General features: G+C 38.3%; 2 protein-coding genes and 1 long non-coding RNA gene across 15 annotated transcripts; 2 read left to right on the top strand and 1 right to left on the bottom strand.

Moving 5' to 3' along the window:
- Positions 1–1,809: 1,809 nt before the first annotated feature.
- On the top strand, positions 1,810–10,352 carry LOC100798669 (uncharacterized). 13 transcript variants are annotated; one of them, XR_005888698.1, is made up of 12 exons: positions 1,810–2,284; positions 2,847–2,911; positions 3,030–3,104; positions 3,240–3,335; positions 3,467–3,516; positions 3,642–3,715; positions 3,808–3,915; positions 4,010–4,140; positions 5,127–5,261; positions 9,147–9,267; positions 9,504–9,623; positions 9,902–10,352. It is a non-coding gene; the product is annotated as an uncharacterized lncRNA (long non-coding RNA). The 13 variants fall into 13 exon arrangements; XR_005888700.1 differs by lacking the exon at positions 3,467–3,516; XR_005888697.1 differs by having other exon boundaries at positions 3,642–3,915.
- A 206-nt stretch (positions 10,353–10,558) lies between these two features.
- On the bottom strand, positions 10,559–12,084 carry LOC102666825 (uncharacterized). The gene is made up of 3 exons (XM_006598396.1): positions 11,751–12,084; positions 10,913–11,683; positions 10,559–10,641 (listed from the first exon to the last, which is right to left on the bottom strand). Exons 1-3 carry the CDS (start codon positions 12,082–12,084, stop codon positions 10,559–10,561), a joined length of 1,188 nt encoding a protein of 395 aa, XP_006598459.1.
- Positions 12,085–15,438: 3,354 nt separating this feature from the next.
- LOC102666695 (uncharacterized) lies at positions 15,439–18,160 on the top strand. The gene is made up of 6 exons (XM_006598395.1): positions 15,439–15,626; positions 15,732–16,458; positions 16,520–16,806; positions 17,103–17,170; positions 17,252–17,325; positions 17,927–18,160. The coding sequence occupies exons 1-6, from the start codon at positions 15,439–15,441 to the stop codon at positions 18,158–18,160; spliced, it is 1,578 nt and encodes a 525-aa protein (XP_006598458.1).
- The last annotated feature ends 8,151 nt before the right edge of the window (positions 18,161–26,311 follow it).

The raw sequence follows: 26,311 nt of genomic DNA, 5'->3' as shown, positions 1-26,311 counted from the left end.
GTGGAGGCTTTCTCGTTTCTAGTGGATTATTATTTTTGTTTTTCCTTCTATGTGTTAAGCGTTCCTTGTTTTTCCTAGTGGCTTGCGCTACAGACCCACAGTTAATCCCTTTTCATTGATAAAGTTTTCTGCTTATAAAAAAAATGGTGCATAAGTTAAAGTACATTATATCAATAGTCTTCATAAATGTTTTATTTGATTACTTAGTAAAATATTGAATAATTTTAAATATAATAAATATTTTTTAAATAAAAATCATATTTTTATTTGTGTAACCTTTTATACTTGAACTATAAGATAAAAAGTTACTATCTCTGCTTCTTATATAAGAAACGTACAATTGGATAGATTTTTTTTATTCCTAATTATTAATAAAAAAATATAAACTCAATTTTAAAAAATTATTGTATTTTTTTAATATCCTTGACTTATTGTGAAATCTATTAATGAGCCACTTACTCATTTTTCATGCAAATGAATATATTGATTGACTTATTAACAATATAAGTTACATCCATGATTGGTAAAATTGTTCTTAAATTAGTTATAGTATTGTTGGGTAATCAACGCTCTCACAATTAAAATTATTTATCCCCATGTGAGAACACAACAAATATTACACTATAGAAAAAATAATAACAAACACAAGAATTTAACGTGGTTCGATACCTCTTGTTTACATTCACGGAACCGACTCAAAGTATTTCACTATCTCAAAAATGATTACAAGATTATAACCTACCCCAAATAGTATATCACTCTACAAACTTGAGTACCTCATTCAATGGTTATAAGAAATTATAACACTCTCACACAAATATACTTTTCTCTTAACAAAGTGACTTTATTTCACAATCTATCTTCTCATACACTCTCTCCTCATGTGTTGTTATTTCTCCACTTAATCTCTTCTTTATTTATAGTGAAGATTGTTACCAATTATAATAAATAAGTTCTCTTAGAAGTTAAAACAAAACAATTTCCAATGCATCTATTCAACTAATTTTCATCTAGTAAATTGCAATCTTTCACTTTGTATTTAAGTCACCTAAACCTTAGTGATAAAAATCAAATTCTCAATATGCGTGCACCTTATCTTTTGACTTAAAATTTTACAATTAGTATCATTAAATAAAATCATTATACTTAAATCAATTAATTTCATTGGTATTTTTAGAATAAAACTTAAATTTGTGATACTATTAACTAAAGTTAATCAATTTAACTATTTTTATTAAATTTAATAAATTTTAATAAATCAGTTAATTATTTATTATATAAAAGGCTAGAGGTACTTGTTAATATTTTTCTATGATGGAGTGAAAATAAATTAAATTTTATTTATAACAAGAGTTTAAAGTTTTTTATAGAATTTCCTTTTATAGGTAAACATGTTAAAGATACAAAATATCTATTATTAATTTTATTGATAAGAAATTTTTGTAAGAGAACATTTAGTTAGAATTTTCCTCTAATTTAGTTTTTTCATCTATATATAGACTCAAATTAGAGATTTACTTTTTTTAAAAAACTTAATATATTTAAACTTAATTATATAGTTTCACTCTAACCGACACTTATTGGTTGTCACTACTACAAAAATAGCATTTTACGACACCATTTCTACAACGGTTGTTTAGGGATCGCCTTAGAAAGTGGTGCGGTGGCATTTTTATAATTATTGTGAAGATAAGAACATTTTACGACACACATTCTAAGACGGTTAATGAAAACCACCTTAGAATGTTATTTATAATTCAATTTACGATGGGTTTTATAAAATAACTGTCTTAATTTTGGAAAACATAAACGCGCCCTCCATCGTTCCAACTTCTCCTTTTCGCAGTCTCGCGCCCTCCCTCAATATTAAACCCTTCCTTTTTCTAACCCTAGTCTCGCGCACTCAGAACCTCTAACTTCTTGTTGAACCTTAGTCGTGCGCACACAGCACCCCTTCGTGAATCTCTTCCACATTGAACCAACCTCTTCGTCGAGTTGCTTCCGCTTCTTAAAGCCCTCAGAGCCTCACTCATCTTCATCTACACCTTCTTCCTTTCCTTCCTCCTGTTTATTCTCCCTCATTGGTGCCGCCTCTCCACCGCGGTTGGGCTGCCTCCTTCGCCAAAGAAGCATTTGAGGCGGCGATGGCTCGTGCACGAGAAGGAGGACACATGCCGCAAAAGGGCGCTGGCGCATTTGAGCCTACTTTAAAAACCCGCACAAACCTAACTCGTGGCTCTACCATTTTTCGTAGCTGTTGTTCTTGCACGTGAGCAAGCCTCAGGTAACTCTCACCTCTCTTTTTTCTCTTTGGTGCTTCATTGCAATGTTGCGTGCATTTCTCATTTTGGATCTTCATTTCTGAGACACTGCTCGTTTTATTCTTGTTTTGAATTTCGCATCTTATTCTGCTTCTGAAACTGGATTGTTCTTGTGGTTTTGTTCGTTGTTTTTTTGGATTTGTAGTGCTTGGGATTTAATTAGAGGTAAATCTATCGTATTTTCCGATGTTCTCTTTCCCTTGCTTATGGTTTTCGTCCATTTGGATGGTTTGAGCTGTTATTGTTTTGGAAGATGTAGGACTCTAAAAACTACTTTGATTTTCTGTACATTGTGTGATAATAATTATACTAAGATATATTCCTGTTGGTGTGAGATTAGCCTTTCGAGTTGTGTGGCTAATCTTGCTCTCTGGAAAGATGTTAGCTAAGAACTGTATATGTATTTAGTTTTTCAAGTGATAATCAATAGATTCAAATCATTCTTTTGATTGTTTCTAATCTTAGATAATGAGATTTATCCCCCATCCCCACTTCTCTGACTTGGCACTCATTTTTCCGTGGAAGATATGCGGACTTTGCAAGGCTATTAACATCATGCAACTTTGGTGTCTATGCAATGGACTGGATAGGTAGTTTGATATTTCTTTTTCGATTCCGTACTTACATGATTTCGTGTATTGTTCAACAGAGGTCACTGGTTGGATATAACATTCTTTTAGTGCTGATGTTTAACAATGCTTGTTGCAGGGAACACGCAGGTCATCAATCAGTTGGTGGTGAACAACAACTGGTACCTTGTTTGACTTGGCTGCAGATGGGTCAGTGAGTATTTGTTAAATATTCTCTTCATTTTCATCTTTTCCATGTTCCCTTTAGTTTCACTAATGAGATTACTGCATTCTTTTGTAATGGTTAAATCAATAATAATGATTTCACTGGGTTAATTTCACTTTGCAGCAACCTTCAATGTTGCTTCAAGAAGTTGGTGTTGTTGTGTTAGTGTTACTTGGTTTTGCACCTCCTTCCACCTTTTTTGCTGCCAGCTCATCCAAGGTTATTGAAATCATTAGTGATGTTCTATTTTTGCTGGAAGTAAATGGAATCAATGGTCTCTAGCCTTGTATTAAATAGAATAATCAATTTCTATATTATGTTCTCTCTTTCCATGATAATCCAATGTGCAGCAATTCATTTTGGAGTACAAATTCAGATAAAGTTGGCATTGAACTTCCAGGTTAGGCTTGGAAAAGTTCATTTCCAAAAAGAAAGAGAAAATAATGAAAATGGTGGTAGGCAATACCAATGATTTCATAATTTTTTGTAAGAGGCTTTTCGTTTTCGTTGTTTTTTTTAATGCAGATGAAACTGATGTTTCTGTGGTTTCTTTGGATGAGCAACTGGAAGACTGGACTGACAAAGAAATTAGTGATTTTGTTAGTTTTGATTTATATTATACATGTAGCTATTTCTGTATTATTTTATTATCATGTTATATGTGAAAATGACTTTTTCATTGTTTTCTTAGTCATCTTTGATAGGTGGGTCATATGCTCCTGATGCCCTTGAGCCATTAAATGGAGTCCTTACCATTCCATTGACAAATGATGCCTCAGTGAATCTCCATATGTCAAAGGTATAGTGAGGATTTTAAGGTATATTTTTTTAATTATATGTGAATGTGTCAAGACTAATTGGGAGGTTTATGTGCTTGTTTTTGCAAAAAGCAGAAAGGAAGTTCATCGTAGGTCTTATGTCTCTCACACATAATGTCCAAAGAGCAATTCAAATGCATGACAATTTATCACAGAGTGCAAAGGGTCCTACTGAGTTGTTAACAGGATGCTTTAATGGCTTTAAGGTATGTCATGTTCTTCTTCACATCTTTTCTTATTCTTCTCTACCTTTTTTCTTTTGAATTTTGGGAAGAACTGCCATGTGACATGTGCTATTTACCTGCAACATTATCCAATGTAGTGGATTACTGGCTTTCCAGCATTGCCTGGGGAGAGGATAAGAACATAACTCTATACGAAAGCTAATTGCCACAATATTAGTCTTATAAGGATAAGAACATAACTCTATACAAAAGCTAATCTCCAACTTGTTTAATATAAGAGATACTGAAATGAGTAGGTGTGTTTTGTTTGCTTTCACCATTATTGTTTTGCTTTGGTTTCTGCATCAATATTTGAAGTTTGAATATTGAACTCACCCTGGAATCTGTGTTTAGCTTTCTTGTAGCAATGGGTGATATTTCCTCGAGGAAAAAAGGGATGAAGTGAACAAGGAATCCAAGCTTCTACTAGATTACACCAGAAAGGCCATAGTCAGGCTAACCTATTTAAAAAGGAAAATTTTCAAATGATGTAACTTAAACAGGGATTTAAATTTCAATTGTCAAAATTGCAGAAAATTGCAATTTCAATTTTCAAATGATTTAACTTAAACAGGGACTTAAATTTCAATTGTCAAAATTGCAGAAAATTGCAATTTCAATTTTCAAATGATTTAACTTAAACAGGGATTTAAATCTATACAATATCAATTAGGATTTATCAGCTAATAAATGATAATTCATATTCGAAGTTGGGAGAAAATTGCAGCCAATTATAACTAATATTAGCTGCTATTTTTTTTTTCTGGTATAAATTAGTTGCAATGTCACATCATGTTCCTTATGGTCTCTACGTATTGGTAATTAAAATTCATTCTTATGCATCCAATGTGTAAAAGTATTATCTAATTTATGTGAAGTCTGATTGATATGGCATCCTACTCTGTACTCACTTTTTGCTTATGATATGATAATTTGATGGATTAAGCTAATTATGCAAGATCATGTAGGGATGCAAATCCAGAGGTATTAAACTTTGTGGGCCACTTGCTGCAGCGGGAATGATTGCTGCATGGACCTCTAAATGCCTTCCTAATTATCAAAGAGAGAAGTATGTTGCATGGACCTCTAGTCATAGTGAGCAGGTAAGTAATGCTTCTTGTGTCCTATAAGTTGGATTTATTGCACTATACTTGAATTTTTCAAACCCACAGGATTTGGAAAATGTGTTGATGAAAAGAGATATAATATATATAATTTGAAATGTTCAAGAGAAAGAATGAATAGTATCTGTTTTAAAGAAAGAAACTGTGTTGATGAGATTGAAACGGTTAAAATTAATGACGATGTTTGAGAAAGAATGAATAGTATCTATTTTAGAGAAAGAAATACATAAAAAGAGGCATATGAGAATCGAAGTGGAGTCTTTGTGAGGAAAGCTCCTCACAAGCGGGAGAAAAGTCATTTCAAGGAGTTTTTTAAAAATCTCCTTGTTTCTAAAATTTCTTTTGAAAAAATAAGGTCTTTATATTTTTAAGACTTCTTTTCATAAAGCATGTTTAACTCAGCTTCTCTTTTTAAGGAGGAGAGAAAAAAAAACGGGATCAAATACTACTGAAGTGTGATGTATTAGCGATGCTTATAACATTTTTGTATTATAGTAGTAGTTATTTACTGTGAGAAACTTTTTATTATGTTGAAGAATTTTCATCTCCTTTTATGTTTTAAATTATGCTTGTTTGCTATTTTTTTATCATTTATACAATGTAGTCATATTCATATAAAATTTTACTTTTTATATATGTATATTTTTTTAAAGCAATTTAATTTTTTTATTCATTGTTAAATTAATACAAAAGATAAAGAAGAGAATAAGACTTTTAATAATGAATATTTTTGTTAATCATTCAAAATGTACACATGTACCTAATTAATTAGTTACTCAAAATGTAAATATACACCATTTGATTCCGGAGTGTATTAATTTTACTCGGATTTTAATTATACACACTACTAGAAAAACAACAGTTTACGACAGGGACTCTACGACGGTTGTTTGGGAATCGGCATAGAAAGTGGTGTGGTGGTATTTTTGTAAATATATTAAGAGTAAGAGCCTTTTACGACATTCATTCTAAGACTGTTAATCAAAACCGCCTTAGAATGTTGTATAGAATTAAAATTATGACGGGTTGTTTAAAAAAACCGTCTTAATTCATTTGGATTAAAAAAATAAAACGTGCACCTCGTGGTCTCCTTTCGCGCTGTTGAACATTCTAACCCTAGCTACTCTTCTTCACGCTCCTTCACTCTCCAAAGAGCAAGCGCCGCTTCCACTCCCTAGTCCCGCAGGTCGAAAACGTCGTCATCCGCGTCGACTACGTGATCTTCGACGGCGACTGTTCCTCCTCCTCTGCCGCCTCCGATGGCGGCCCTTTCTAGAACATCCTCCGCCTCATCTTCAGTGGAATCATCAAACCCATTCAAACCCTCAGCCAATTCCTCGGCCCCAAACGCCCCTCTTCCTCCGCCGCCGCTACCGCTGCCACATCCCCTTCCTCCACCTCCTCCCTCGCCATCGGTTTCGATGAAGACTCTGACGGCGGCGCCACCCTCCATTTCCCACATCACTTGTAATAAATCTTCATATGTTCAACTATGCAACTATGCGAAATTTTGAAAGTGAGAAAGTTTCGATTCTATCTGTTTTAATGCGAATGTATATGGCGTAATTAGCGATGTTGCAGACAAATGACTAAATGAGTGATTGGTTGGTTAGTTTTGATCTGATTGTTATGATGTTCAGTTACTGATGGCTGGTAGGTTCATCGATCTTTCGTGTTTCAGTATTTTTGGGGATTAATCAATCGGAATATTGTGGTTTGGTAGTTTGGATCCTTTTTTTTATGCTCGCTTAGTTTTGATATTTCCTTTTAGAGGTGTGTTAGTGCTATTTACTTGCTCAATAAAAGAGTATGAAGCTAATAGAAGCTTTGCTGATGTGATTCTTCAAAATCTCTGTCCTTATTATAAAGAACAGTCCAAAAAACATAATTTAGGTATTTTTAGTGGTTTTGTTGAGTAGTTGTAGATTTTTAATTCTAAGGAGAATTTAATCTGTCAGGAACGAAGAGGTGGATTTGAGTCATGTTATATACTGATCGCGAGAAATGAATAGACATTGGGGTTTAAAAATTTTATGGTGTTTTATTCAGCTTATGTTTTGAGTGAAAAAAAAAACAAACTTAATGTGTTTGTGTTTAATTATGTGTTTAAAAAGATTACAGTAATATGAAGATTAATTATGTGTTTAAAAAATAAAAAAAAATCTCTAATGTTGCTTTCAGATATCCTAAGAGCATTAGTTTCTTAGCTGAAAAATTATTTCTTATAATTTCTTTTTCATTAAAATAAATTTATTTGAGAATGAGAGATTGTTAAAAATATGTATTTTATGTAAAAAAAATTCTTTTTTACCAATAAATAATAAATTTTATATATCAACATATAATTAAATGAAAAAAATACTGATGAGAAAAGCTTAATTTCTTTGTGCTTCTGTATGGCAGTTCTCATCTAGCAAAAGTAAATTGAAATTGAATGAACATTTTTTTTTTGAAGAAAAATAAACTTTATTATTAAGAGGTTTTCATAATATATTTGTGTCGAGCGTTTTCTTCAATTGAAGTATCTCTTGTCTTTGAATTTGTTGAATACATGACTGGTTTAAGTGTTAGCGAGTGAGTCAAATTTAATATAATCTCTCGTCTTTGGACTAGGACTAAAATGACTATTCTTTGTTGATTTTAATTAAGAACTAATAAAGATAATATTTTAATAATTTTAAACACTTTTTTTCATAATTTTAGGAGATAATTTAGTCAATTATTCCAACTTGCGTGTGTGAGACTATACTATACTAGTAGCGTATAGGGATTCCGAATTAATTTAATCTTTTTATAAGGTGGCAAATTAAGGCTTAAGTTTTTTTAAAAAAGATGTTTATATTTAGTGTTAAATAGTATTTCGCACAGAATTATATCTAAAATAAATAACATGATCAACTAGGTAGGAGTTGAGAAAAGGTATATAGAAATAATAGATAAAAAAATAGTGCTTAAATAGTATTTCGCAAAGAATTATATTTAGTGTTAAATAGTGCTTAATTGTAACTTGAACATAATTGTCATTAAAAAAATTGTGAGAAAAAAAATACTTCGTGTATAAGAATTGAGATTATTTGCAAAGGTGAGAGAAAAAGTACATAGTATAAGGATCAGAGACATGCTTAGAATTTGTGCCCATCGAATATGTGTGCATGCTAGTGAAAGTAAGTAGCTTAGGATGACAAACAATTGACTAAAGATTTTGTTTTATTTTCTTTCTTTTCAAAGAGTGGAACACCTTTTTTCTATGTTTTTTTTTTACATAAGTAGATACCTAATAAACGTCTTTAATTAGTTCATTTTCAGATAATAATTTTTTGTACTTTTAAGATTTTTTTCCCCAAAGTTAATATTTAACTCTCTTTTTGCCTAATAAATATCTGATGCTTAACTAATGGCATGGAATTTTGTTGCTTCTTGTTTCCTAATTGAGATTTTAAGTTAATAGTTTGTGCTTAAATTGGTTCTATTTCTATGGTTCTAGTTTCTGCTACCGTGATTTGTTTTTCTACTCTTGCTCTTTAAAAGCTTGGAATTTAATTGAATGATAGATAGTATTGAAGGCTCGCTACAACATATAATTCTAATTTTTCAGTGAATGGAGTAGCTTTCAACTGGCTTGTCATGTTATCCATTTACAAACTGTAGTTAGTACTTAATTCATAATGATAAGGTGCTACTTGTCTATCTTGCAAAATTAGTCTTCTGAAGTGGGTTTGGTTCATGGTAACAAAATATGAGAAAAATGACAAGTAGGGAAAGATCATTGATCTAGGTGCTTTCTTCATATTATGTGTCCAGTGGATGCATACTGAATTGTATTATCCTCTTGAATGTTGATATATTTTCATTTACTATTCGCAGTGCAAATGTTTTTGGAGTTTCAACAGAATCTATGCAGCTTTCTTTTGATGCCAGAGGGAATAGTGTACCTACAATACTGCTGTTAATGCAAAGACATTTGTATGCACAAGGAGGTCTGCAGGTATTTATCCTAGTTTCTATGTCCTTCCCTGCCTTGTTGGTGAGAATCTAAAGGTGTTTTGAATTATTAATATGCTTCTTGAACAGATAATGTGAGTTAGTGGATAAACAATTTGTACATTATTTGACCATGTTTGCTTCTGATTTGACCAGAAACCTTTTGTATGATTGATTGTTTAATTTAAATTAGGCTTGAATCTTTAAATCGAAACTTGAAACTTAAATGTATACATCCAGGCTGAAGGAATCTTTAGAATTGATGCTGAAAATGGTCAAGAGGAGTTTGTGAGGGAATAATTAAATAGAGGTGTAGTACCAGATGGCATTGATGTGCACTGCTTGGCAGGTCTCATAAAGGTATTATTATTTTTTCCTACTCAAAATCACTTTTCCTTTTCTTTCCCTATATATTTTGAGATTTATTTGGTCTTGGATTGTTGGATTTTGGTCTGGTCTCTTATTTGAAAGTTGTCCAGGTGAATTTAATAAATACACTAATGTTAATTGTTTTCCTTTTTTAACCATGGGGCTGAGTGGTGGATGCATTAAAGAGGCCACTAAGGCACTAACTCATTATGGCAACTATATTAAAGAGATTATTTCATTAATTTTTATGTGTTTTTGTTCCTTCATAGGCTTGGTTTAGAGAACTACCAACTAGAGTATTGGACCCTTTTTCGCCAGAGCAGGTGATGCAATCCCAGTCAGAAGAAGAATGTGCTCAGCTTGTGAGGCTTCTTCCTCCAACAGAAGTTGCTTTGCTAGATTGGGCAATAAATTTAATGGCAGATGTTACTCAAATGGAAAACTTGAACAACATGAATGCACGTAATATTGCAATGGTTTTTGCGCCAAACATGACTCAAGTAAGACTAAATCATTTTTTGTTGTAAATGTAGTATACAGTTTTGCTCTTAGCTCCAATTTTTGTTATTGAGTTCATACCAGTCAAATTCATCTTATTGGATATAGCATCAATGAGTAAAAAAACATTTTGATATATTTTCATTTATGTAAAAGTCTTCTATTGAAGGAATAAACAGAATCGGTGAAAAAGATTTACATTATTAGTTTTTTCACCCTTAACAAGGGTTTTGGAGATTTTTGAAAATCTGGGAGAGCATACTGATGTAAAATGGGCTTGTAGTTTTAGGATTTTAATTTTGAAATTGAGTCTTTTGTTTCAATATTATTTGTTACTTTGGGAATTTATTGTGTGTTGGATTATCTTATTCTGAATAAGGTTAGCTTGTTATGTTGAGTCTCTAGATCAGTGTTGTTAAATGGTGGCGCTATGGCAAAATGGCATGGCGTTTTTTTTGCCAACCGCCATAGGCAATTTGTGAAGGGAAACCCGACGCGACGACACCATAGACTGCAATGGTTGTATTGTAAAACGAAGTAGGGAATATGGATATGTAGTTATGGTAGAAAATAACTTTTTATACTCCTAAGAATCAACAAATCATGAGAATAATTTTTAATTTTCCTTTTTTGTGATGCATTCATATCTAAATAACAACTTTCATTTTCTTTGTTAGGAATCTGCACACCACTGTAATAAGCAACATCAAACATTTTATGCTAATTAAACATATAAATATAAATATACACAACATTTCAATGTAAAGAAATTAAAATGGTACCTTTTCCTTGGATTTGAACCTTGGAAGAATCTCCAAAAGAAACATTTCCTTTCACCTTCTCATCAAGTTCCACAAATTTCTCTTTGCATCCACACATGTGATTGCTTGCTCCATTGTCAAGATACCATAAGCATTTGTCTTCCTTCTCACCATTATTAAGTGATAGTAGTAGTGTTGACTCTTCAACTTCTTTATCTTCTTTATCATCAACAAGATTGACCTTCTCTTCAACATTTGTTCTATACTCCCAAGAGTAATGGCCATATTTATGACAATTAAAACATTCAACATTAGATTTATCATACCTCCTTTCATATGCTTTTTCATAATTGTTTCTACCTCTTCCTCTTCCTCTTCCACGACTTCTAGTGGATTGATGGCTCCTCCATTCATTATTGTCAAAATTATCACAATCTCCTCTTCCTCCTCTTCCTTGGCCATGACCACGTCCACGACCACGTCCTCTTCCACATCCACGTGCTTTTTGACTACTTTCTCCTCCATTTTCTTTCAAAGAAGCTTTGGCTTTGAGGACTTGCTCCAATGGCTCATCATGTCTTCTATTGAACCTTTCTTCATAGGCTTGAAGAGAACCCATCAATTGATCTATGGTCATTGAGTCTAAATCCTTAGACTCTTCAATAGCACAAACCACATAATCAAATTTAGCGATTAAGGAGCGAAGGATCTTTTCCACCACACGAACATCTTCCATATTTTCTCCATAACACTTCATTTGGTTCACAATAGCCAACACCTTGTTGCCAAAATCTGAGATAGATTCGGATTCCTTCATATGCAATGATTCAAACTCTCTACGTAGAGTTTGTAGGCGCACCTTTTTTTACCTTATCAACACCTTCAAGGGAGGTTTTCAAAATCTCCCATGCTTCTTTGGATGTGGTTGCATTTGACACCAACTCGAACATAACTTCATCCAAACCTTGATGAATGAAAGTAAGTGCTTGTTGATCCTTCTTCTTCGACTTCAACAAAGTCTCCTTCTCATTTGGTGACAAAATAGCCTCATTTTGAGGTTGGGTATAACCTTTCTCTACAATCTCCCATGCATCTTGAGAACCTAACAAGGCTTTCATGCGAAGAAACCAATTATCATAATTCTCTTTGGTAAGACGAGGGAATTGAAACATACTCAAGACATTGCTTGTCATCTCTCAACTCACAAAGTGTTTCTCTCTCAACTCACAAAGTGTTTCTCTCTCAACACTCTAGAACTCAAGCTCTGATGCCACTTTGTTGGAAGAAGGAAAAGATTTTATTTCATTTGGCACTCAAAATACAAGAGTATGATCCCCTATTTATACTAAAATAGAGTAACCACTCACATAATTTGCTTATTCAAGAATACTAAATGCTCACATAATTGCTTATTCAAGACTTTGTAACTTACAACCTTACAACTTTCATCTTCCACAATTTAAGGCTCATAAAACTTGTTATTATTATTTTTCTAATTAATATCTAACAATATATATATATATATATATATAAAGAATAAAACATTACCAAAGAGATCGATCGAAGTGATGAAAGATATATATACCTAAACTCCTTAAGAAGATTCATATTCACCTCTTTCAGTTTCTTCAAGTTCTCTTGCATATTCTGGGGGACAAATCAACCAATTAAAATAAAATATATTATCAATTACAACTTCCAAAGCAGCAAGCAGAAGTAAATCTGAAGAAAAGAAAAGAGAGAACCTCGTAATGAGAGTTCCAAATATCAACTCCCAGAGTCATCTGGTATTGATCGAAGAACTGCTTTGTTCTTGAAAAAAGAAAAAGACATAAGAGAGAAGATAGGTAGGTAGGGTTTGTTGGACGAGATAGAGAATAAAAAAAATGTACGATTGCTCGATCTTGTGGAGTTTTCCAGTGCTGGAGAACATAATAATAGAAACCTTGGCATCGCAGTGAACGGTGAGCTTGTTGGCCTTCTTGGTGGTGTTCTCTATCCTCTTGATCTGGATCTTTCCTCTAGCTAGCAGCTTCTTCACTTGCTCGATCTGGGGCAGCGATTTCAATTAATGAGGGCAAGAGGAGGTGTGTTTGCATTGCCGCAAATGGGAGGCCTCTTTGCCAAATTAGCGAAAGCTATTGCATGCTTTGTCATAAACGTCTTGTGCTCTTTCTCGTTTCATCGTCAACACCAGCTCCCATGTGCACTATGGGGACCCTTACGAGAAAGAGAAGAGAGAGTATGAGAGGGTCAGCTGAGTGGAGGCAGGAAGGTTCAAGAATTAGGGTTCGCGAAAGGAGAAGGGGGAGGACGCATTTTGCCTTTTTTTGTTTCTCAATTACGATGGGTTTTTATTAAGAGCCGCAGTGAATTTAATTACATATAACATTCTAAGGCGATTTTCAATGACCGTCTTAGAATGCGTGTCGTAAAATGCTCTAAAACTTACAATAATTACAAAAATGCCACCATACTATTTTTTAAGGCGGTTTCTGTACAACCGTCGTAGGAAAGGTGTTGTAAAAAGCTATTTTTACAGTAGTGTTAGGTCGTCAAGAATGAAAATGAATGATATTAATGTTTCTGTCAAAAAGCATCATAATATTCCACTTAAAAGGAAAAATTCTTTGTCTCAATATGCGTTGTGATAATTTATAGTATATTAACAGTGTCATATAATCAAGGTTTGAGTTGTACCGATGTTATATCCTTTCTTTCTGTGCGGCGGCCGGACATGTTAGTTTGGGTTGGTATTGTGAAGGCACTAATTAACATTAGTATTTATGTTAATCTAATTGACTTGATTGATGCCATTTTATAAGTGCAAACATTAACTATAAAATAAAATTTTAGTAAATTTTTCTGGTAAATATAATTTTTAATTTAAATAAAAACTAGATTTATGTATAGTAAAATAAATAATAAAAGCTTCTACCGACTTTCATGATCAGTAGATGGTCAAATGTTTTTGGGAAATTATACCAATTATCCCCGTTTTTTTAAAAACATTTACATTAACTTCCTTTATAGGAAAATATGATATAATATTTTTTAAATAATTAAGGAAGTTAAATGTAGGAGTAAATAAAAAAATATATAATTTCACATGACTTTAGGGCTCTCTACAGCCCATCAAGTAACACAACTAGCTACATAATTTACACCAAAACCTCCCCTATGTTGCTAGAGAGTCTCTACACTACCAACTATCGACCCTACCCTCCACCGCCATCCAGAGGCTTCACAATGGTCCGTACTTCTTTCTTCTGTAGTTTAACATATTTAGGTACGTGGCAGTCATGTTCACATAATCTTCTTTCACAAGAGGTACCTCATAGAAAGAGGTACCTCGGTGGCACTAGGAGGAGTTACCTCACGAAGACATCAATGAACCACACATAAGGTCACAAACCTTTCATCAACATCAAAGGTAGTACCAGAAAAATGCTAATGGGAAGGTATCACATGTCCTCTAGAGTACGCATAAGTTACATTTTTCTTTATTTCTTTAATCTAATAAAAAAACTGATTTTTTTTCAGAAAAAAAATTGAATTTTTATTTTTACTTTTATTTTCAAAATTACTAATTTCTTTATCATTTTAACAATTTATTTTTTCAAAGTTTTATTATAATGCTTTTTTTTATGTTCATAGCAAATATAAGTAAACATCACCCTTGCGAAGCATGGGTCAACACGCTAGTTTTATATATTTGCAGCATTGTTATGTTATTCTTGAACCATTTTTTTCTATATTTAATCCATTAAAGTTGGTTTAGTGATGAAGAATTTGAGTAATTTGTATGAGATCTTAGAGACATTTATATTTGGGTAGTTTATGTTATTCTTCCAATATTTACCAATGTTTTTGTCCACTTTCTCCTCTCTAATTTTCAGGTTTTCAATTTATTATACTGTCCAACATTAATATTCACGCGTGTGATATGCCCTTACATGTGAGAAATGATATCATGATTTGGGATCATCATATTAGTTGTGGTCTTGACCAATAAAAGGTTGACGCAAGGACAAGGAACTAAACACAGGAATGATTATTGTCCATAACAACATTTATAATAATAATATTAAGATGAAGCATAATTGTTTTTGTCCATAACTTTTAGCAATAGCAGAATTACCGAACCACAGCAAGGATAGTGACATCATCTAGCAAGGGAGGCTCGAAAGGAATACTGCAAGACCCAATTACTTGAAGGATTATTTCAGCACTTGGAGCTAGGATAGGCTATAACAGAATTTGTTAGAAAGGATTCTGTTATGCCATTTTGTTATATAATTCTGTTAGTGTTTTGTGCTTTTTATTACCAGACAATTACTTGTATAAATAAGATGAATGGGAATGAAATAGACAAGCAAGAAATTCATCAGTAATCAGTAGTTCATGGAGGAATACCTTGTCTTCGAATTCAAGGTTATCTAGTGCCAATTCCTAACATTTGGTCTGACTTGCCATGGCCGACCACGCCACCCACAAGACCACTATTAACTGTCCTGAAGACGTCATATCCCGCCTCACTATACACCATGATTCCCTGTCCGAAAAACAGTGACCTCTCCCATAAAGTGGATACAATCCTTGACCATCTGAACCAGCTTACCCACTTGCAACGTTCCCCTTCTCCTTCACCTTCCCCAACCCGACACCATGTGAAACTCGAAATCCCTAGGTACGATGGTCACAACCCTATGGGTTGGATTTTGAAAGCTTCACAGTTCTTCGATTATCAAGAGACACCAGACAAAGAACATATCACTCACGCATCATTTTATATGGACAACCCGACATTGAGCTAGTTCCAATGGATGTTCCGTAATAGATTCATCACATCCTGGAACGGATTACTCCAAGCCTTGGAATCTAGATTTGTCCCATCATTTTACGATGACTCGAAGGGAGCTCTCTTCAAACTCTCCCAATGTGGCTCGGTGAATGAATACCTGACGGAATTCGAGAGGCTTACCAATTGCGTGGTCGGCCTCCTACCTTCGTTCCTACTGAGTTGCTTCATCTCTGGCTTGTCACCTGACATACGCTGCAAGGTTCAAGCACTCCAACCAATTTCAGTTCCTCAAGCAACTACGCTTGTGAAACTTCAGGAAGATAAGCTCTTAGACCGTTGTCACAGTTATCGCCCACAGCCACTAACTACCCCACCAATTTCCAATAATACCTCCTCCCTTGCACCCCCTGCTTCCAAGCCCTCTTTTGTTCATTGCACCTCAGACGAAATGGTTTTCCAAAGAAAAAAGGGCATGTGCTATAATTGTGATGAGAAGTGGAACTCAAATCACAAATGGAAGATCCCTATTCTTCTCTTTATAGTCGATACTCCAAATTCCCCTCCCTCACCTGACCTACCTTCCCCCGAAACACTTGACTCTGACTTTGATCCCCTACCCACTCCTATCCCTCACATTAGTCTCAATGCCCTTTCCGGCCTCACAGCTCCCGAGACATTCCACATTTACGGCTCCATTCACCAGGCTCGTTTGACGGTGTTGATTGATAGTGGAAGTACCCATCATTTTGTTAAACCTCGAGTGGTTCGTTTTCTGCATCTCCTGCGTTATGGTTGGTAACAACTCTATGCTTGATTGTCACTAGATTTGCCCTACCACCGTCCTCCAACTCCAGGGTCACTTTTTCACAATAGCCCTCCATGTGCTTCCCTTCAATAGTGCCAACGTCGTTTTGGGCGTGGAATGGTTGAAAGGGCTAGACCCAGTCATTACTGACTACACCACCCTCAATATGCACTTCACCTACACAGGCTTACCAGTCCAACTTCAAGCTGATGTCGCATATGGGACTACTTCAATATCAACCCATCTAAGGGTGGGTAAACGGGCTCAGGTCCATGGACTGGCCCACGGGGCCCGCGGTCCGCGCGGGTAACAGATCGATTTTTTCAAATAGTCCATGGTTATGCAATATTTTTGGGCTCACCCTAGGCCCACCCCACTTAACCCGCGGACCGTGCGGGTTTGGCCCGTGGGGTCTGTGGGTTGCCTGTAAGCCCACTTAATCCATGGTTTGAGAATCCCACCAACTATAGCACCTTAAGAATCCCGCTTAATCCAGATCTTTCATTGTTGGCTTGTGATATTTTAAGCATCTAAATTACAAATATGGTTTCCAAATCAGCATTTAGTATTAGCTCATGGGTGCTTAACAAATATTGAACTAGGCTTCTTGGTGACAATGTGCAAGCCTTGATATGTACTAAAAATTGGTTACTAGGATTTGATGAGCAAGGTAAATAATGTGTAATAATTGTTGTCTTTTAATCACTTAACTTGAGTTGATTCTAATATTTATTATCGTTTTGAGTTTTAGGAAAAGAATATGAAGATGTGGAGATGGAGAAGGCTCAAGCTACTTCAAATATGGAATTATTTGTTATTGGAGATGTTTAAGTTTCATATTTTAGATTTATTGCTTGGATTTTCTTTTGTTAAGACATTATTTATTTTATTGATGTAATTGACTAATTGTTGATATTTTATTTACATTTGTATTGAACTTAATTTGATTGTGTTGCATTTTTTTGAAATTGAAATTCTTTTAAAACTAGGCCCGCGGACCGGCCTGTTCGACCCGAGGGGTCCACGGGGTGAGAGCGAACCAATTTATTAGGTACGCATAAGAATGCAGGGCAGGCTGACCCGGTCCGCTACCAATGTGGGCGGGCCTTACATGGGGTGGGTCGGCCTGCTTACCCACCCCTAAACCCATCAGGTCAGGCATTCTTTACAGACCTATTCTACCTCAATGTTATTTCACTTATCTGTCACACCCATATCCAAATCCGACCCAAGCCCAAAAATGAACCATCCAATCCACGCCATTTAGACCATCCTCACCAAGTTCTCCTCCATTTTCAACCAACCCCATCAGCTTCCACCTCCCCACCAAATAACTCACCACATCACCCTTCAAACTTCTGCTTCCGCGGTCAATGTCCGACTATACCAATACTGATATTCCCAAAAATTTGAAATTGAGAAATAGGTCTCTGAACTCCTCGCGGCAGGTCTCATTTATCCCAATTGCAGTTTGTTTTTGTCACCAGTGTTACTCATCAAAAAGAAGGATGGTGGGTGGCGTATGTGCGTTGATTATCGCGTGCTTAACACCATTGCAGTTAAGGATAGATTCCCTATGCCTATGATAGACGAATTGTTAGATGACCTCGGCCTAGCCTCATGGTTCTCAAAGCTTGATCTCCGTCAGAATTTTCACTAAATCTCAATGGTCGTCGACGACATTGAGAAGACGACGTTCCACACTCACCAAGGTCATTATGAGTATCGCGTAATGCCTTTTGGTCTATGCATTGCACCATCGACATTTCAAGCAACCATGAACACACTCCTTCAACCTTATCTGTGAAAATTCACCACGGTGTTTTTCGATGACATTTTGGTTTATAGCGCCACCCTGGAATCTCACCTCCATCACTTAGAGTTGATTTTCACAACTCTCTTACAGGGGTAGTTCTTCCTTAAACACTCCAAGGCTTGTTTGCTCAACGACAAATGGAGTATTTAGGACATGTTATTTTCACTAATAGGATAGAACCAGACTACTCTAAGATTACCATGATGCTCGAGTGGCCAGTCCCCAACAACCAAAGGGACCTGCGAGGCTTCCTCGGACTCACGGGCTTTTACTGAAAGATCGTCAAAGGCTATGCCGCCATTGCTGCCCCTTTGACCTCACTCCTATGTAAAAACAACTTCAGTTGGACACCAAAAGCACATAAAGTCTTTGAGTGGCTTAAAGTTGTGTCATACCCTAATTTCGTCCGGGGACCTTTGCTTGATGACATGCGACCATTCTTTGGTCCTTGTGAGGTGCTTGGCACCCCTCATTAGGCAATTTATGAAATTCCAGGACATGCCGAAAACCAAAAAAATGTTGATGCACAATCCGTAAGTTTCCGTGACACATCGGAAATCAAAAGGAAGCATCGTTGCATAATTAAGTGAGGTTCCGTAACATTCCGTAAGTCAAAAAGGGGATGATTATGTAATCCGCAAGGTTCCGTAACATTACGGAAAGAAAACAAGTATCGTTACGAAATTCGTAAGTTTCCGTAACTTTACGAAAAAAGAATCACCAAAAAACAGCAGAGGGGGGTGTACTTAGTAAAAATGGGGGTGCAAATAGCACCCAGGCCCATTTGGGCCCTCCAGAAGATTCCTCCAGAAGGCGGTTGCTTCTGGAGGAAGCAACCCTGCTCGCCTGGGCGAGCTGGGCGGCAAGCATCTCCCCTATTTTGCTATAAATAGGGGAGAAAATGAAGAAGAAAAGGATCCCAGCCCCTTAGGCACTTCTCTCTCTTTGGAAATTGCTTGGAAAAATTGTTTCCGTGAAGAAAATCTAAGCCGAGGCGCTTCCGAAACGTTTCCGTAACGTTTTCCGTGAGGAATCTCGCAAAGGTTTGAACCGTTCTTCGACGTTCTTCATTCGTTCTTCATCGTTCTTCGATCTTCAACGGGTAAGTACCTCGAACCAAGCTTTTCGATTCATTCTATGTACCCGTAGTGGTCCACATTGTGTTTCGTGCATTTTGATTCTCGTTTTGTTTACTTTTTATACCCCCTGTTGACGTGCTTAAGCCATTTTACTTAAGTCATTTCTCGCTTAACTTAAAAATAAAATAAATTTCCACCGAACATTTGAATTGCATTATCCGTTAACTTCGGTTAAAATCAATTCCGACCGTTCGGTCGTGCCGTAACCACGTTGGAAATCAAAAAGAGGTAAAAAATAATATAATAATCAAAAAGACATCTTTTAGTAAAATAAAGCGGAACATCAATCGGACGTTTTCTCTTTGGGATTTCTCATTCTTAATCGAATTGATTAATAACTAAGGTGAAACTAAGGCTAAAATCAACTCGCCTAGTCAAGCTCGTCCACAAAAATAGGCTTTTGAAGTTTGTCATTTCAATTTCTCACTAAGTAAAATGGATCATTTTTAAGGTCCAACGCCTTAAAATGATCACCTCTTAAAATAAAAAGAATCACTTGATAAGAAAGAACTACGTAGGTCTGAGTTCCTCATTGAGGATACGTAGGAGCAAAAGCCCCGCTTTTGTCGACCACCCCAAGAGATCGTTAATGGTCCAATGCCTTAACGTTTCTCTCCTTTCAAAAACAAGAGATCGTTAATGGTCCAAAGCCTTAACGTTTCTCCCCTTTCAAAATCAAAAGACCGTTTAAATGGTTCAACACCTTAAATGACCTTTTGTTCAATAAAAACATACTTTGCAAAAAAGACAAAAACAACTTAACCAAACACTTTGTTCCGAAAGAACTACGTAGGTCTGATTTTCTCATCCCAAATTGAGGAATACGTAGGAGCAAAGGGAAACACCCTTGTCGACCACAAAAAAGGAAAAAATATAAAAAGGGTATAAAGAATATAAGAACATAAAAGGGAACAAAAAATCAAAGTCATGTTTGCACATTCGATTAAAGGCTGCCGTCCCTTGGGACGGGCGTGTGGGGTGCTAATACCTTCCCCGTGCGTAAATACAACTCCCGAACCTTTCAACTTAAAAGTTCGTAGATCGCGTCTTTTCCGGTTTTTCCGACGTTTTCCTCAAATAAACGTTGGTGGCGACTCCGCGCGTATTCCTTTCGTGGAACACGCATCCCGCGAGTCTCGCGTCGCCCTCCCGCCGAAGGGTAGGTTGCGACAGTTGGCGACTCCACTGGGGACTTTTTTAGAGAGTTAGGCCATTTAATCTTGTGCAATGTGTTATCATGACTTTCTCCTTTGTTGGTTTCCCTTTAGTTGTCTTATGTTCTTATGTATATAAACTATTTTGTTGCTTTTAGTGTGTTTTAGAATGTATGCATGAGGTAAATATTTATTCATTTGATGCACACAAACACCAACACTATTTGCACACACTGTGAGTGAAAAAGGGCCCTATACCCGGGTTCATGGGAACATAAGGAGTGGAGGTGAATCTGTGATCATGCTAGGTCTCCGACTTGCTTGATTACAGTGAACCCTCATCTAGAGCTTTTCTCTTTGAAAACCTATTGTTGCTAGTAGTCCCTACTGCTACAATATGTTCTTCAAAGGGGATGATACCTCTAGAAACCATCAAGAGAGATATAACTACCTTGGGGATTATTGCTAAAAGCCTAGTTAGTTCTCTCCCTTATAGGTCCCTTAAATAGGGGCACGAAGCAAACACGCTGCGTGCCATTTTTCACACTGCCATGCATGAGTATCATATACCCTTTTGCTTATGTTCAGTAAATATTGTCATACTTGTACATTCCCGCATTGTGTCTTTTGCATAGGCATTGCATATGGGTTCTGTCTTGATCCCTACTGTAAACAAACCAACGGAGGGTCCGTGTCGCCTTCTTAAAAACGTGCGTTGGGGCATTTTTGCTACCCCTAGACGTCGTATCTAAGAAGGGGACAAATTCCCTGGACCCCCGCATTCCTAGATTGCATCTGTGTCATATGCATTCCATCATGCATTCATCCATTCCACCCATGAGATATCGGAGTTTTGATTTGCACCAGCTTTTATCTCACTTTAGTAAGCATGGGAACAAATCAAACCGGCAAGAGGTTCTACCAAGTCAAGGTCAAAAGCCCAGATACCACCGGCATCAAGGAATTAGGGCGGTTGATGGAACCCCTCCAAATGCAATCCTTCCGCAAGACTTACGGAAAAATCTTAGAATTGACCATAGCAGAGGTGTCCATAGAAGCCATTGCATCACTTACCCAATACTACGACCAGCCCTTGAGATGCTTCACATTCGGGGACTTCCAATTAGTACCAACCATTGAAGAATTTGAGGAAATTCTAGGATGTCCTCTCGAGGGAAGGAAACCATATCTTCCCTCCGGGTGTCTCCCCTCTTTGAACAGAATTGCAACTGTGGTCAAGGATTCAGCCAGAGGTTTGGACCGCATAAAACAGACTCGGAACGGCATAGCGGGCCTACCACAGAAGTACCTAGAAAACAAGGCGAGGGGTATGGCCAATCAAGGAGACTGGGTCCCGTTTATGGATGTGTTAGCTTTAATAATTTTTGGGGTCGTCCTCTTTCCAAACGTGGATGGTTTGATAGACCTAGCAGCAATCGACGCTTTCCTTGCCTACCACCATAGTAAGGAAAGTCCGGTGGTAGCTGTCTTGGCAGATCTATTTGACACATTTGACCGAAGGTGCGAGAAGAGTAGCGCACGGATCATCTGTTGCTTACCCGCCCTCTGTGTTTGGTTGGTTTCACACTTGTTCCAACAAGACACAAGACATCCATGTCCGCTCCTAAGTCATCGCTCGTGCACTGAAAAGAGGAGAATGGATTGGGACCAGCTCTTGGCCGGGATAGGAGGTAGAACAATCAGTTGGTTCCCCCTATGGAAGGAAGGAAAAGAAGGAGTCCTTTTCTCATGTGGAAGATACCCAAACATTCCGCTGGTAGGAACGAGGGGTTGTATTAATTACAATCCCACGCTCGCTATAAGACAACTAGGGTACCCCATGAGGGGAGCACCGACGGAAGAAAGCATGTCTCCTTTCCTTATGAGGGATCTCGGCGCACAAAATTCCAAGACTATACAAAGAATTCATAAGGCATGGGAAACCCCGTTAAGGAAAGATCAAGAGCTTAGAGGCATTCGTAATGGCATCATTGGTGGGTACCACGAATGGCTGAAAGTTCGCATACGAGGTTTAGATTGGCTCGCCAAGTTAAAAGTCGTCAGCGAAGAGAATTTCGAAGCACCGGAAGAGGACGAGGAAGTCCAAGCTCTCAAAAGCGAGTTAGGAAAGGCAAAACTCGCCAAGGAGAAGTTCAAGTTGGCTGCTACACACGTTCGGAAGGAGTGTGCCGGGTTACGGGAAGAGAATGCAATTACCGCAAGGGCCCTTGAACGAGAGACCAAGAGGGCTCGCAAGGAAGAATATGGCCGGAACAAATTTCGCGGAGCTCTATGGGGTAGCAATAGTGAACTCAAGTTGCGAAGGGAAGAAAGGGACCAGTCGCGAGCACATAGCATGGTTCTGAAAGAGGAGTTGATTGCTTGTTCAAGGTCCAAAAGAAGCTTGTCTCAGCGTCTATGCGAGACAGAAACCAACATGTTAGCTATCATCGCCAAGTACCAAGAAGAGTTGGGTCTAGCCACGGCCCACGAGCATAGAATCGCGGATGAGTATGCCCAAGTATATGCGGAAAAAGAGGCTAGAGGAAGGGTGATCGACTCTTTACACCAAGAGGCAACCATGTGGATGGATCGGTTTGCTCTTACCTTGAACGGGAGTCAAGAACTTCCCCGATTGTTAGCCAAGGCCAAGGCGATGGCAGACACCTATTCCGCCCCCGAAGAGATTCATGGGCTTCTCGGCTATTGTCAGCATATGATAGACTTAATGGCCCACATAATTAGAAATCGTTAGGAAACTTGTATGGTCTCTCAGACCTTGACTAGATATGATTTCTTTTTTTTTTTTTTTTGAAATAAAATGAGTTGGTCCCATGTTTCTACTCCAAAAAGCTTGTGCAAATCAAATCACTCCTATATCTCATCTCTAGCATGCATTTTCTTTCTTTACCCACTCCTCACGTTTGGTTTTTTAGGGAAAACACCATAACTAAACGCGCCGCAAGGGATCCCTATCGCACCAGATCCAAATCTAGAACGATGGGTGATCAAGAGGAGACGCAGGAACAGATGAAAGCCGACATGTCGGCTCTGAAAGAACAAATGGCCTCCATGATGGAGGCCATGTTAAGTATGAAGCAGCTCATAGAGAAGAACGCGGCCACCGCCGCCGCTGTCAGTTCGGCTGCCGAAGTAGACCCGACTCCCTTGGCAACTACGCACCATCCTCCCTCAAACATAGTAGGACGGGGAAGGGACGCACTGGGGCACGATGGCAGCCCTCACCTGGGATACAACCGAGCGGCTTACCCTTATGGATTGCCGCCCAACTATTCACCACCCATCTTGCAAGAAGATGCGGACCACATTGCTTCTCCCGTCCATGAAAAAGAGCCTCATCAGCAGCCCGACGAAGTCCATAAAGACCCTCAAGATTATGCTCGGAGGGATGTCGAGTTTTATCCCCCGATCCCCGAAGGGCCGGCACCAGGCACGTTGCCCCGACCCAACATCGCAGCGTCGCCAATAGTTTTGTCTATGGAAGGGCCACCCCCGGCAACCGAAGAAAGGAGGAAGCTCGATCTCCTTGAGGAAAGATTGAGGGCTGTGGAAGGATTTGGGGACTATCCGTTTGCAGACATGACGGATCTTTGCTTAGTACCCGATGTTGTTATTCCCCCGAAGTTCAAAGTGCCGGACTTCGACAAGTATAAAGGGACGACTTGTCCCAAAAACCACCTCAAAATGTACTGCCGTAAGATGGGCGCCCATTCTAAAGATGAAAAGCTGTTGATACACTTCTTTCAGGATAGCTTGGCCGGAGCTGCGGTAGTGTGGTACACTAATTTGGAAGCTTCCCGTATCCGTACTTGGAAGGATCTGATTACCGCCTTCCTAAGGCAGTATCAGTACAATTCTGATATGGCTCCGGACCGTACTCAACTGCAGAATATGTTCAAGAAAGAGGGTGAAACCTTTAAAGAATATGCGCAGCGATGGAGGGATTTGGCGGCACAAGTAGCTCCTCCCATGGTTGAGAGAGAGATGATCACCATGATGGTAGACACTCTGCCAGTGTTCTACTATGAGAAGCTAGTCGGTTACATGCCGTCCAGCTTTGCGGATCTGGTGTTTGCCGGGGAAAGAATCGAGGTGGGATTGAAGAGAGGAAAGTTTGATTACGTTTCCTCCACAAACGTGAACGCCAAAAGAATCGGGGCAACAGGGGTAAAAAGGAAGGAAGGAGATGCCCATGCCGTCTCTTCAACGCCCGCATGGGTCAAACCCCAGCAAACACCTCATGGTACCCATCAGTACGCGCAACATCACCCAAGCTTCTCGGCTCCTGCTGGGAACGCCTCTAGCTCAACACCCGTGCAGCCTAAGGCACCCACCCAGAGGGAAGCTCCCCAAGTTCCAACTCCGAACGCGACTCGACCGGCCGGTAATTCCAACACGACAAGGAACTTCCCTCCGAGACCGTTGCCGGAATTCACCCCGCTCCCAATGACGTACGAAGATCTTCTACCATCCCTCATCGCCAATCATTTGGCCGTGGTAACTCCCGGAAGGATCTTCGAACCCCCTTTCCCGAAGTGGTATGACCCTAATGCAACTTGCAAGTACCATGGGGGTGCCCCGGGGCATTCCATCGAAAAATGCATGGCCCTTAAATACAAGGTCCAACATCTAATGGATGCCGGATGGCTGACTTTCCAAGAGGATCGGCCCAATGTGAGAACCAACCCGCTCGCCAATCATGGAGGGGGAGCAGTTAATGCAGTTGAATCCGATAGGCCCCACAGGTCTAAACCGTTGAGAGATGTGGCAGCCCCTAGGAGGTTTATCTTTGAGGCCCTACAAAAAGGAGGGGTAATTCCCCATAGTGGGTGTAAGGAGAATTCATGTCTGCTACATCCCGGCGAGATGCATGACATGGAGACGTGTTTGGAAGTAGAGGAATTGTTGCAACGGATGATAGACCAAGGTCGACTAGAAGTCGGCATTAAAGGAAAAGAAGAGCCGCATATATGCATGCAATCTACGGAGGGGAGCGGTATTGCGAAGCCCAAACCCTTGGTGATATACTTTACTAAAAGTGCAGCCTCGCAAAAGCCTGGGCATCCCTTAATGGCCAAACCTGTTCCTTTCCCGTATCAAAATAGTCACGCGGTCCCGTGGAGATATACACCTCCGGAGAAGAAGGAAGAAGAGGTCACTGACGTCAGCTCGCTGTCGGCTAAGGTAACAAATATCACGGGATTGAGTGGTGTGACCCGTAGTGGTCGTGTGTTCGCACCTCCGGACCTACCGGTCCAACCCGCCGACGTCAAGGGAAAAGGAAAAGTGGTGGAGGAACAAGATGGCGAAGCACCCCACGCTTCGAATAAAGATATTCCATCAAAGGGACCCCCGGAGAAAAAGGATGGTAGAAAGGAGGTGTCGCTGGAGGAAGCCAGCGAGTTCCTTCGGATAATTCAGCAGAGCGAATTCAAGGTTATCGAACAGCTCAACAAAACCCCGGCTAGGGTCTCGCTGCTAGAGTTACTGATGAGCTCCGAGCCTCATCGGGCTCTGCTAGTAAAAGTGCTGAACGAGGCTCACGTGGCCCAAGATATTTCGGTAGAAGGTTTCGGAGGACTGGTCAACAATATCACTGCCAACAACTATCTTGCCTTCGCCGAAGAAGAAATCCCCGCCGAGGGGAGAGGGCATAATAAGGCTTTACACGTATCAGTCAA

Source organism: Glycine max, chromosome 15 (assembly GCF_000004515.6).
Source record: "Glycine max cultivar Williams 82 chromosome 15, Glycine_max_v4.0, whole genome shotgun sequence".
Classification (NCBI taxonomy): domain Eukaryota; kingdom Viridiplantae; phylum Streptophyta; class Magnoliopsida; order Fabales; family Fabaceae; genus Glycine; species Glycine max.
The sequence above is the reverse complement of the archived record's forward strand: the minus strand, read 5'-3'. Positions and strand labels throughout refer to the sequence as shown.

Coding starts and splice junctions, on each gene's coding strand:
- LOC102666825 (XM_006598396.1), bottom strand. CDS start 12,084: ATGACAAGCAATGTCTTGAGTATGTTTCAATTCCCTCGTCTTACCAAA. Junction 11,684..11,750: donor TGTTGATAAGGTAAAAAAAG/GTGCGCCTACAA, acceptor AATCTATCTCAG/ATTTTGGCAACAAGGTGTTG. Junction 10,642..10,912: donor GGTTCAAATCCAAGGAAAAG/GTACCATTTTAA, acceptor CAACCATTGCAG/TCTATGGTGTCGTCGCGTCG.
- LOC102666695 (XM_006598395.1), top strand. CDS start 15,439: ATGATTCCCTGTCCGAAAAACAGTGACCTCTCCCATAAAGTGGATACA. Junction 15,627..15,731: donor TGGATTTTGAAAGCTTCACA/GTTCTTCGATTA, acceptor GTTCCGTAATAG/ATTCATCACATCCTGGAACG. Junction 16,807..17,102: donor GGGGCCCGCGGTCCGCGCGG/GTAACAGATCGA, acceptor ATATTGAACTAG/GCTTCTTGGTGACAATGTGC.